This window comes from Oncorhynchus clarkii, chromosome 7, assembly GCF_045791955.1.
Source record: "Oncorhynchus clarkii lewisi isolate Uvic-CL-2024 chromosome 7, UVic_Ocla_1.0, whole genome shotgun sequence".
Lineage (NCBI taxonomy): Eukaryota > Metazoa > Chordata > Actinopteri > Salmoniformes > Salmonidae > Oncorhynchus > Oncorhynchus clarkii.
Window position 1 is genome coordinate 55,373,732 of NC_092153.1, and position 12,513 is coordinate 55,386,244.

At 44.9% G+C, this 12,513-nt stretch overlaps 1 protein-coding gene across 1 annotated transcript; it reads right to left on the minus strand.

The window, feature by feature from the left end:
- Nucleotides 1–8,001: 8,001 nt before the first annotated feature.
- LOC139412618 (solute carrier family 45 member 3-like) lies at nucleotides 8,002–10,957 on the minus strand. Its single transcript, XM_071159311.1, has 7 exons — nucleotides 10,816–10,957; nucleotides 10,333–10,574; nucleotides 9,838–9,950; nucleotides 9,180–9,649; nucleotides 8,730–8,995; nucleotides 8,308–8,559; nucleotides 8,002–8,193 (listed from the first exon to the last, which is right to left on the minus strand). Exons 1-7 carry the CDS (start codon nucleotides 10,955–10,957, stop codon nucleotides 8,002–8,004), a joined length of 1,677 nt encoding a protein of 558 aa, XP_071015412.1.
- Nucleotides 10,958–12,513: the final 1,556 nt, after the last annotated feature.

Below are 12,513 nucleotides of genomic sequence, written 5' to 3' on the forward strand. Positions count from 1 at the left end.
GGGCAGGCCTGGGCAACTCCTGTCCTCGGGGGCCTGATTGGTGTCACACTTTTGCCCCAGCCCCAGCTAACACACCTGACTCCAATGATCAACTAATCATGATATTCAGTTTAGAATGCAATTAGTTTAAATCAGCTGGGTTTGCTAGCGATGGGGGAAAAGCATGACACCAATCAGGCCCCTGAGGACTGGAATTGCCCAGGCCTGGTCTAGGCTGTCAGGTAAGGTGGAGGTGTTATGATCCTTAACTAGCCTCTCAAAGCACTTTATGATGACACGAGTGCTACAGAGCGATAGTCATTTAGTTCAGTTGTCTTTGCCTTCTTGGGTATAGAAACAATGGTGGACACCTTGAAGCAAGTGGGGACAGCAGAATACAATAGGGAGAGATTGAATATGTCCGTAAACACTCCAGCCCGCTGGTCTGTGGATGCTCTGAGGACGTGGCTAGGGATGCCATCTGGACCTGCAGCCTTGCGAAGGTTAACACGCTTAAATGTCTTACTTACATTGGCCATGGAGAACGAGAGCCCACAGTCCTTGGGAGCGGACCGTGTTGGTGGCACTGTGCTATCCTCAAAGCGGGCAAAGGTGTTTAGCTTGTCCGGGAGCAAGACGTCGGTGTCTGCGACTTGGCTGGTTTTCCCTTGTAATCCGTGATTGTCTGTAGACCCTGCCACATACATCTCTTGTCTGAGCCGTTGAATTGCAACTCCATTTTGTCTCTGTACTAACGTTTTGCCTGTTTGATTGCCTTACAGAGGGAATGATTACACTGTTTGTATCTGACCATATTTCCAGTCACCTTGCCGTGGTTAAATGCAGTGGTTCGTGCTTTCAGTTTTGCGCGAGTGCTGCCATCTATCCACGTTTTTTGGTTTGGGTAGGTTTTAATAGTCACAGTGGACACAACATCCCCTATACACATCCTGATGAACTCAGTCACTGTGTCTGTGTATACGTCAGTGTTATTCTCTGAGGCAACCCAGAACATATCCTAGTCCATGTGATTGAAACAATCTTGAAGCATGGATTCTAAATATACCTTAGCAAGGGTACTTCCTGTTTGAGTTTCTTCCTATAGGAAGGGAGGAGCAGAATGGAGTTGTGATCTGATTTGCCGAAGAGAGGGCGGTGGTGGGCCTTGTAGCTGTCCTGGAAGGGAGAGTAACAATGTTTGAGAGTTTTTGTAGTGCGAGTGCTACAGGCAATGTCTTGATAGAACTTCGGTAGTGTTTTCCCAAAATTTGCTTTGTTAAAATCCCCAGTTACAATAAATGCGGCCTCAGGATACATGGTTTCCAGTTTGAACAAAGTCCAGTGTAGTTCCTTGAGGGCCGTCGTGGAATCGGCTTGAGGGGGAATACACACGGCTGTGACTATTACCAAAGAGAATTCTCTTGGTAGGTAATACGATCAACATTTTATTGTGAGATATTCGGGTGAACAAAAGGACTTGAGTTCCTGTAGATTATCACAATCACACCATGAGTAGGTGATCATGAAACATACACCACCGCCTTACTTCTTCCCAGAGAGTTCCTTATTCCTGTCTGCGCAATGTCCTGAGAACCCAGCTGGCTGTATGCACGGGGACAGTATATCCAGAGAGAGCCATTACTCTGTGAAATAAAAAATGTTCTAGGTTAAAAACTTCAAAGTTGCTTAGGAGCTAGAAGCAAAGCTACCATGTCTTTCGGCGCCATCTTCAGTTTGAGTGCCCATCTTCAGTTGGAGTGCTGAATGAACACTTCAGGAGAAAGTACAGATTAATGGAACAAAGGCAGTTTGGAGTCGACACAGACTCCTGACTATCAAATCTCACAATTATAATTTTTTTTAAGTGCCAGGTTTAGAATACTGTAGCTGATGTACTTTGTGATCTTGGATGTGCTGCCATTAATTATTTCTCTCTCTTGTAACTATTACCTAAGGGACAGAGATGTGCTCGAGACCACCCGGTTTGTTTCTCATTCATCAATGCCCTCCCTTCCTTTGACCTGACTTCAACTTTATCCACACAGCATCTCCTGCCCTGTCGGCACCATTGAGAGCATCTTGAATGGCTGCATCACCGCTTGGTATGGCAACTGCTCGCATCCAACAGCAAGGCACTACAGAGGGTAGTGCATACGGCTCAGTACATTACTGGGGCACGAGCTCCCTGTCATCCAGGACCTCTATACCAGGCGGTGTCAGAGGAAGACTCCAGCCATCCAAGTTACAGTCTGTTCTCTCTGCTTCTGCACGGTAAGCAATCAATCAATCAAATGTATTTATAAAGCCCTTCTTACGTCATCTGATGTCACAAAGTGCTATACAGAAACCCAGCATAAAACCCAAACAGCAAGCAATGGAGGTGTAGAAGCACAGTTACTAGGAAAAAATCACTAGAAAGGCCAGAACTTAGGAAGAAACCTAGAGAGGAACCAGGCTATGAGGGGTGGCCAGTCCTTTTCTGGCTGTGCCAGGTGGAGATTATAACAGAACATGGCCAAGATGTTCAAATATTCATAGATGACCAGCAGGGTCAAATAATAATAATCACAGTGGTTGTTGAGGGTGCAACAGTTCAGCACATCAGGAGTACATATCAGTTGGCTTTTCATAGCCGATCATTCAGAGTATCTCTACTGCTCCTGCTGTCTCTAGAGAGTTGAAAACAACAGGTCTGGGACAGGTAGCACGTCCGGTGAACAGGTCAGAGTTCCATAGCCGCAAGCAGAACAGTTGAAATTGGAGCATCAGCACGGCCAGGTGGACTGGGGACAGCAAGGAGTCATCAGGCCAGGTAGTCGTGAGGCATGGCCCTAGGGCTCAGGTCCTCTGAGAGAGAGAGAGAAAGAAAGATAGAAAGACAGAGAGAAAGAATTAGAGAGAGCCTACTTAAATTCACACAGGACACCGGATAAGACAGGAGAAATACTCCAGATATAACAGACTGACCCTAGCTCCCCGACACATAAACTACTGCAGCATAAACACTGGAGGCTGAGACAGGAAGGGTCGGGAGACACCGTGGCCCCGTCCGACGATACCCCCGGACAGGGCCAAACAGTCAGGATATAACCCCACCCACTTTGCCAACGCACAGCCCCCACACCACTAGAGGGATATCTTTAACCACCACCTTACCATCCTGAGACAAGGCCGAGTATAGCCCACAAAGATCTCCGCCACGGCACAACCCAAGGGGGGGCGCCAATCCGTACAGGAGTCAACCTACTCAAGTGACGCACCCCTCCTGGGGACAGCATGGAAGAGCACCAGTAAATCAGTGACTCAGACTCTGTATTAGTGTTAGAGGCAGAGAATCCCTGTGGCGAGAGGGGAACTGGCCAGGCAGAGACAGCAAGGGCGGGTCGTCGCTCCAGTGCCTTTCCGTTCACCTTCACACTCCTGGGCCAGACTACACTCAATCAGCGGTATAAGCGGTACTGGTACCCGAGTCCCAAATCTGGGACCTAAGTGCTTTTGAACAGATTCTACCCCAAAGCCATAAAACTGCCAAGCAGTTAATCAAACGGCTACCCAGACATTCTGCTTTTTACCCATAGCTAGATGTCCATAGTACTTCAATCACCTAACCAAACCTACATGTACATATTACCTCAATAAATTAACACAAGTACCTCTTACTTCAGTACACTAACTCATTACCGGTACTCCTTGTATATAGCCTGTATATAGCCTTGTTATTGTTATTTTATTGTCTAACTATTTTACTTAATATTTATTGTTAATTATCTTACTTTTTAACTGCATTGCCGGGAATGGGCTCATAAGTAAGCATTTTACGGTACAATCTACACACTTGTTGTATTCGGCGCATGCAACAAATCCATTAGATTTGATTTGTATTAACTTTTTAAAAGTTAAGTTGGCACTCTTCTGTAGAAAACATACATAAGGGTAGTTATAAAGACCGGATTGTAGGAACAAATTTCAGTTTTATTTTAAAATAAATTGGCAAAATGTATAAAACTTGTTTTTGCTTTTCTCACTATGGGGTATTGTATGTAGATTAATAGGGAAAAAAACAATGTAATACATTTTAGAATAAGGCTGTAACGTTACAAAATGTGGAAAAAATCAAGGGGTCTGAATACTCTCCAAATGCACTGTATTTACATGATGGGTCATGTGACTTGGTTACCATCGTCAGGTACTAGCCATGTAGCCTAGTCAATCAACAGGTCAAATCTATCGCCATCCGTTTCAAAATACTCAAATTATAACCCAATTTATGACATAGCAAGAGGTTTATCAGACCTCAATTGTCACTCTCCATGGAAATAAGTTTTGAAAATAGTTTTATGGTCAGACCTAGCTAGCAGCCAATGCAGCTGGAGAACATGCTAGCTAAGCTAGCTAACTTATGCATAAAAAAAAGAAATCTACATACACGTTCAAAAATAACTGTATTATCCCCTAACATGTTAATATAAACACGTGGTAGATTTGTATGTTTCTCTGACTCCTTATCTGTACAAATACTAATATTAGCAGTACTTGAAACAAGCTCAACTGCCTAGCAGCCATTTCCCCAACCGTCAACATTTGCTATGGTGACCAAGGTGTCACATGACCGTTTGTATTGTAAATAAATTGTAAAGTAGAGTTCAAATCATGTTTTTTTTTTGGGGGGGGGGGGGAAAACTAGCAAGCTATTTACGAAATGATGGACACTCACCTCCACACACTTTATCTCCTCTTTCAGCAGTTTGATCCAATGGAACTTCGATACGGAACATTCCCAGAACGTTCCCAGAACTTTTTTTCTTCCAAAGATCAAACGGGAACCACAAATTACATTTGACCTACATAAAAGTTCTAATTCACATGAATAATAACGTTATTTAATGAGGTTATTTGAACTTTCTCAGAAAACAATTTGTTACTAACTTACCAAAAAAGCAACATTCCCTTAAGTTTCTCCTTTGGTTCTTAGTAAAAATAACTTTCCCAGAATTTTGGTTTATTGTTGGGGGGCTTATTTTTCAAAAATGCAAAGAAGAACCTTTAGGTAATGTTACAATAACGTTCTGTGCTAGCTGGGAAGCTTGTGTGTGCAGAGCAGCACTAGAATAAAAAAAAATATATTTTTGTAGTTAAAAAATCGAATATGAAACATGATACCCATCCTTACCTAGCGTCGATAAGGTCAATCCATTCTATTTAAACATCTTTCCCTAATTTCTGATTTTGTCTACACTTGTAATGTCATCAGTAGGCTACAGTAACCTATGCTTCAGATGGGGGTGGCAGGTAACCTACACACACACGTACACCCATTGGCAAAGATTTCCAGCTGGCGGGCAGACTCTGGAATGAGTTTCTGAATGACAGCAGAGAGGAAAAGGAAGAGAGGCCTAACTCAGTAGAAAATCTGTCCGGAGCTCCCGTCTGTCCGGAGCTGCCAGTCTCCCGTCAGCCAGGAGCTGCCAGAGTCTCCCGTCAGCCAGGAGCTGCCAGAGTTGTCAGTCAGTCAGGAGCTGCCAGAGCCGTCAGTCAGCCAGGAGCTGCCGGAATTGCCCTTCTCTCCGGAGCTGCCGGAGTCTCCCGCCTGTCTGGTGCTGCCGGAGTCTCCCCTCCAGTCGGGACCCGTGGCTTGGGTCCCCAGTCCGAGGTCGGCGGCGAGGGTCGTCACTCTTAAGAGGCCATGGAGGCGGGTAAAGAGGCGGAGAAAGACTATGGTGGATTGGGGTCCAGACACCCACCCAGACCCTCCCCTATAAGTTCAGGTTTTGCGGCCGGAGTCCGCACCTTTGGGGGGGGGGGGGGGGGGTACTGTCACGTTCTGACCTTAGTTCTTTTGTTATGTCTTTGTTTTAGTATGGTCAGGGCGTGAGTTGGGTGGGTTGTCTATGTTAGTTTTTCTATGGTTTGCTATTTCTGTGTTTGGCCTGGTATGGTTCTCAATCAGAGGCAGCTGTCAATCGTTGTCCCTGATTGAGAACCATATTTAGGTAGCCTGTTTGCTATTGTGTTTGGTGGGTGATTATTTTCTGTTTTCGGTCGTTTCTCTTTGATATTTTTGTTATTTCTGTGTTCATTTGAATAAATATGGACACATACCACGCTGCACCTTGGTCCTCACCTTCTTCCACCAACGACCGTTACAGTGTATGTAAACTTTTGACCCACTGGGAATGTGATGAAAGAAATAGAAGCTGAAATAAATCAATCTCTCTACTATTATTCTGACATTTCACATTCTTAAAATAAAGTGGTGACTGACCTAAGACAGGTATTGTTTTCTAGGATTAAATGTCAGAAATTGTGAAAAACTGAGTTTAAATGTATTTGGATAAGGTGTATGTATGACTTCAACTGTACATGACAGACAAGTGAGATTGAAGAGGAGTCTCTGCTAGTACTGTACCACAGAGATTTTAAACCCAGAAGCTCAACATCAAGAGACTTCCGGGAACACTTGCAAAACAGACAAGAGACTAGGCAGGGGTTTGAAAAGGTAGAGGTAATTTCTTAGTTGTTCATTTAAAAAAAATCTAAAGCCACAACAGAGTCGAGCCAATGTCTTAAATAGTTACACGTTATTCCTCCAACCTCATAAAAGTGACAAACTGACGAGTTTTCATGCACAGTTCGGTGCGAGACAACCGTTAGACCCGATGACTTGTTTTTACGCTAGCCAAAGTCACCTACAAGTGTGATTGGTGATTTCTATTAGAGAAGCAGATTTAGCCTATCTTCATATTGTACTGTATTTAACTGTACTATGTTACATATGGCACTCCTTATGAGAGTGGATCCAGATAGTTTCCCTAGCAACAGAGCACAGCAGGATCAGATCAGACCAATGATGTTTAAAAACCCTGGTGCTGTATAGAAGCCACCGGGCAGCCATCATGGCACTCCTCAATTGACATGTTTATTCTATTACAGACACCTGAATGCATACTTTTAAATATATTATGTGCACTAAACAAAGATAAAAAATGAAAAAATATATAAAACATTTACCGTAAAGTTTTTTTTGGTACTAATATTACTGTCCCCAGTACGACAACAAAATACTTAAATGTAATGTAATTTTGTCCTTGAAACATTTAATTGAAATACTGTAGAATTCCATTCATTTCTATGGAGGACTGCTCCTACTGGGGAATGCCAATATGGCCTACTGGCTTCAAAGCCTCTCAATGGCCAATACATAGCATCGTCAGTCGAGGATTTATATACGTCATTGGATCAGACACACTGAGCGGAGTCCCCTGACCCCCCAAACACACACACACTAGGATTTATCATTACCATGGAAACATGAGGGAGAAAACACACACAAAAACACATCACCTCTCCTCCTTACCCCTCAACCCCAATGCAAATAGCAGAGTGGGAGTCATACCCCAACTTTCCCTCCGGCCCTGGGGCTCACATAAATACATACGTTCATATATACATCTAGTAAACTTACTGTACACAAATGCACAACAGACTTCAGAATACTTTCATGGCCTTAGATAGCAATCATGCAACATTTTAGTTATAGCAGTGAACAAAGTGTACTTTGAAACATGTTAGATTGCAGTAACCAATAGCAAACATAATACATTTCAGACATGGCAATAAGCAGTATCACTTTATCCTCCTTTATTGTGTCAGAGGAATAGTAGCCTGTCTCAGTATTCCCCCTGATATCTTGAAGCATCTGTGGTGACCAATCTAGGAAGGAAAACTATTTTACTGTCCATTACAGTGTTTCCCAGGATTTACCTACTCTCTAGGTTGTGCCAGCACACTAAACAAGAAGTACCTGTCCTTTCAGTCAGTCTTAGAGGTGCTGATATCAGGACTGCAATCATCCACCCTTGGCTCTTTAACCCCTGATGCATTTGAGGAGTCAGATGGCATATTTTGCAATCTACAGGATTCCATACCGGATTCTACAGGATTCCGGATTCCATTCAATGATAATGGAAAGACAAAATCCAATAGAAATCTGCAATTCCACAACACAGATACATCCACAATGGGTTAACTCTTTAGCCCCGTCAGTGTTGGAGCGCTGTCCTTTGACCCTGTGAGCTTGTGGAGGTCACTGCGTGTGAAGACGACACAGGTGGAGCAGAGCATGGCCATGATGCTGAGGGAGCAGGCAGAGGCCATATAGGCACTGACATTGTGAGACTGCTGCACTATGGAGCCCAGACACAGAGCAGGCAGCACCTGGCCAGAGAACAGAACACAATAGAATAACCATTATTGTTGAGGCAAATAACACACACTCGTCTGTTCACTGGTCAACTGGTCTGACCTGTAGAACCTAGCTTTAGTGTTTACCTGTGAAAGCAGGTAGGCACTGTCTAGGATAGCCATGTCTAGACACATCCCTCTCTGAGGCAGGGGTATGTGGGACACGTGGGGGGAGGTGGAGGAGGAAGAGAGAAGGGGAGCCCCGGGGAGATTGACCCCCTCTGGATACCTGTTGCCATGGATGTGGACGGAGTCAGGGGGAACAAGGGGCTTGGAGTGGATGTGGTCATCACTATCTCCTGGGTGAGAAGGTCTGGATTTGGAACTGGAGAAGAAGACCTGAAAGGAAGGAAGAAAGAAAGAAAGAAAGAAAGAAAGAAAGAAAGAGAGAGATGGGAGTAAAAGACAGAGAGATGGAGAAGAGAGAGCGATAGAGAGAAGAGGGTGGGATTGGGTTTATCTACTGTGATCACTTCCCTGTCAGAACATGTAGTGGTAATCTGTCTCACCTGTCTGTCAGAGTGGTACAGACACAGCAGGGTGTAGGGCAGGACCTGCAGCACACAGAAGGTATATCCAGTAGCTGCGGCCATGACAGTGATCATCACTACACTCTTTGAGAAACTCATCACAGCTGTAGCTAACGCTAGCAGGACCACACTGCTAACATACACAGCCCGGGTGCCTAGCAACACTATCCAACGCTCCATCAGGATGGAGCAGACCACTGAGGTCAGGCACTGCAGGAATAGACCCACACTCGCCATGCGCACACCTGGGGAGATACGGGGGAAAGTAGGTGTATGAGTGTATTGAAATGGATGCATTGACAATCTAATATGAAAATGTTAAAAGGGTTTAAGATAAGGAGTGAAAAGGAAAAAAGGAGAAGACAAATTTGCTGCAAACATTGCTGTAAATGAAAAGATAATAATCAAGTAAAAGTCTGTCCATCCTACCTTCATCGTATCGTAGTCTCTCCTGTGTTCCAGGTGTAGCGTTGGGTACTCCCCGGTACAGCCCCACTCCCATAAAGTCTGTGTAGAACAGCATGAAGCTCATCAGAGCCATCCAGCTGAACAGTTCGGCTACAAACAGCCTGCGTATGACTGCCGGCACGTGCATACACACACTGTACATGCGTGGCAGCGCCGACACACACAGCGACACACTCCGCCCCACCGCCAGCCGCACACACTGAGGCCGCGGCAGCAAGGAGTGTGCACAGTATCGGCTCAGGCTGGAGCTAACACTAAGATCCTTCCTAGTTGTCTCTCCCCCTCTGGTGTATCTTTCCTCTGAGATGAAGACTGTGCTGAGGAGGCAGGTGAGGAAGATGAGGGTGAGCAGGGCATAGATGAAGGCCTCCTGGCCGCCCAGGTAGGCTGCTGTCGGGGCATGGCTCCAGTCCAGGGCTGGCAGCAGGTACCTAGGATGAGAGAGAGAGGGATATCACAGGAGGACTTGGTCTCTTTTATGATATGATCTCTGTCCAATTCACTATCTCAGAGAGATGGAGAGAGTTACCCTGCCCCAGGCATCACCTGGGGCTGATCTTTAGGGAATAGAGAGAGAGAGCGAGTGAGAGCAATAGATAGAGACAGAGAGGTCCCTTACCCCAGGCATCCTCCCAGGCTGATCATCAGTGAGTAGACAGAGAAGGCCCTTCTGCTCTCCTCCTCTCCTGGGAACTGGTCTGAGATCAGAGCTTCCAGTGGAGTGAAACAGGCCTGTGGATCACAACAGTCATTTAGCTTCTATAAACACTGCATGCACGCACGCACGCACGCAGTCACACACACACACACACACACACACACACACACACAGTAAGGAGCAAAAAAGACCGTTTGAATTCAAATAAAGAATTCAAATATAGTCAGAAACATCTATATCACAATGCTATCTAAGCAAAATTCAGGTAAACTACAGCAATTACAAGCCCATAAACTACTTCACTCCAACTCAATCAGATTTGTTTTTTTTATTTAACCTTTTTTTAACTAGGCAAGTCAGTTAAGAACAAATTTATATTTACAATAATGGCCTAACCCAGATACAGATACAGCACTAGTGTATTTATACTATTTAACAATATATTTTCTGCTCTACCTGCCCAGAGAACTCCAGCAGACAGGCTGACCCTGCCAGCAGGACCCTCTCCAGCCAGCGGGGGTGCTGTGGGTAGAGCAAGGCAGCTAGGTGAGAGGCCTGGGGCATCACCTGCAGGCCCAGCAGAATCCCCACACAAAGGAGCCAGATGAATGGCCGCCGCCGCCCGAAACGTCCACGCCACGAGTCACTATACAAACCGATCATGGGCACGAAGATCAAACCCAGAACTGGACCCACTCCTGAGTGAGTGAGTGAGTGAGTGAGTGAGTGAGTGAGTGAGTGAGTGAGTGAGTGAGTGAGTGAGAGAGAGAGAGAGAGAGAGAGACAGAGAGAGAGAGAGAGAGAGAGAGAGAACAGGAAGGAAGAGAAGGAGATCTACTTCAGAGCTGAAGAACAAATAATTTATTCAAACCATGGTCATACAGTGTTCACACTACAGTCATTCAAGAATGACAATATGGTCATAGAGTGTTGCCTCACCCAGCACCATGGTCATGTAGCGTTCCTCCATGCCGGCCTGCAGCAGTAGAGGGGGGATGTAGAAGGTCCCTGCAGCCATACACACCTCCAGACCACAGGTCAAAGCATTCACCAGCAACAGCTGACACACACGGCCCTGCATGACTCAAAGATGCTTCCTCTGTCTATACCTCTATATCTATCTATCTCGCTCTCTGGTCTATCCCCTACTTTCTGTCTCTCTCCCACACAGTTTCTGAGACAACTGTGATACAGGAGTTTATAGTGACTGTGTGGACAGGACAGAATGCTCTTCTCTATCCATGTAATCTAAGGGTCTAGGCTTACAAGGGGTAGTCCTTGAGTGACCTGCGTATGTAAATGAGTACGTGGGGCAGAGTGAAAGGAGGCTGGTGTTTGTGTCCCATGCTGCTGTCCGGAGGTCCCAATGTCTCTTTACTCAAGATAGTGGATAACAGTCAAGATAGCTGACTGGATGGCTTCCCCATGTATAGTGTTGTCTGTACTCACATTGCACTTCTGGCAGACAGAGATAGTGGGAGAGTTGTATGTCTAGCTCCGTCTATTTCTCTCTGTCCTATGGAGGTAGTAGAGAAGGGTCAGTGAAGATAAAGGGTTCCAGTCTTGTGGTCATGCCTGGTGAGTGTAGGTGTAGTTAACTCAACTCTGCCAATCGACAGAGAAATCCACACATGGAAACATGGGCCCTGAGAGAAGTAAGGGAGAACAGGCTAACATGAATAGTCACAACATGATAAAGGATAAAATATCATAAGTCATACTGGACGCAACAAGCTTCCAAATGATTTCTACAATCATTTATACATGTGTTTCCCTACTGGTGGGCCTGGACTTGGGACTCATTGGTGGGCTTTAGATGGGTCACAAATGCTGAAACTTTAGTAACCACTGGAATAAACTGGTTATAAACAGGTGTGGAGTTAAGCTACAGCTTAACACTTATGACAGAGAAGAGGGGGGAAAGCAGGGTTCCATTTATCTATCTGCCTCATCCTGTAACTCGCAGGGAAAACAGGATGGAAAACGATTGATTAAGATTCCAAGATGTGATATATTCAAATAAGACACTTCAGGTGAGCTGGAATATACTGTACCTTTCCAGGAAGGAATCAAATAAATCACTGTGTACATACACCCTGCCAGTTTTATGTACCTTCAGTCATCCGACCATTAACATTCAACACATTGTGCAGATAGAAATGTCTGCTTTAAAGAACTGAGGGACAGGATTCACAGTTGATCCAATGTGGGAGCGTCACATGTGTGTGTGTGTGTGTGATACTTCTGTGGATCAGCTCAGTCATTTCATCATTCGATTAAATTTCACTTCCTCATGTTATAAAATGCATTTTACCAAGACAAATAGGATGCGTCATGTTCTGATTCATTCAGTATAGCCTTTCTCTAACATATCATTAACATTATATGCCAAAAGTCAGATTTAGACTTTTTCAATAATAAGCACTGAGCTCAAACCAGGGACTGCAGTGATGCCTCTTGCACTAAAATGTCTTAGACCGCTGCGCCACTCAGGGGGCCCTCGGGAGCCCTGTTGACAGTGCAGTGCTGCTTTTTCAAAGTAACATTTGAGGGTTTTACATGGTCGTCTGCAAAGTTGTTTCTGAGGGTCACAAAAAAGCTAAATCAGCATGACACAAGCTGAATTAAATATAAAAG

What these genes read in the sequence shown, in the direction of transcription:
- LOC139412618 (XM_071159311.1), bottom strand. Translation starts at nt 10,957, where the DNA reads ATGCAGGGCCGTGTGTGTCAGCTGTTGCTGGTGAATGCTTTGACCTGT. An exon ending in CTACATGACCATGGTGCTGG is followed by an intron (nt 10,575 to 10,815) that starts GTGAGGCAACAC and finishes TCACTCACTCAG; the next exon opens with GAGTGGGTCCAGTTCTGGGT. An exon ending in GTGCCTACCTGCTTTCACAG is followed by an intron (nt 8,194 to 8,307) that starts GTAAACACTAAA and finishes TTCTCTGGCCAG; the next exon opens with GTGCTGCCTGCTCTGTGTCT.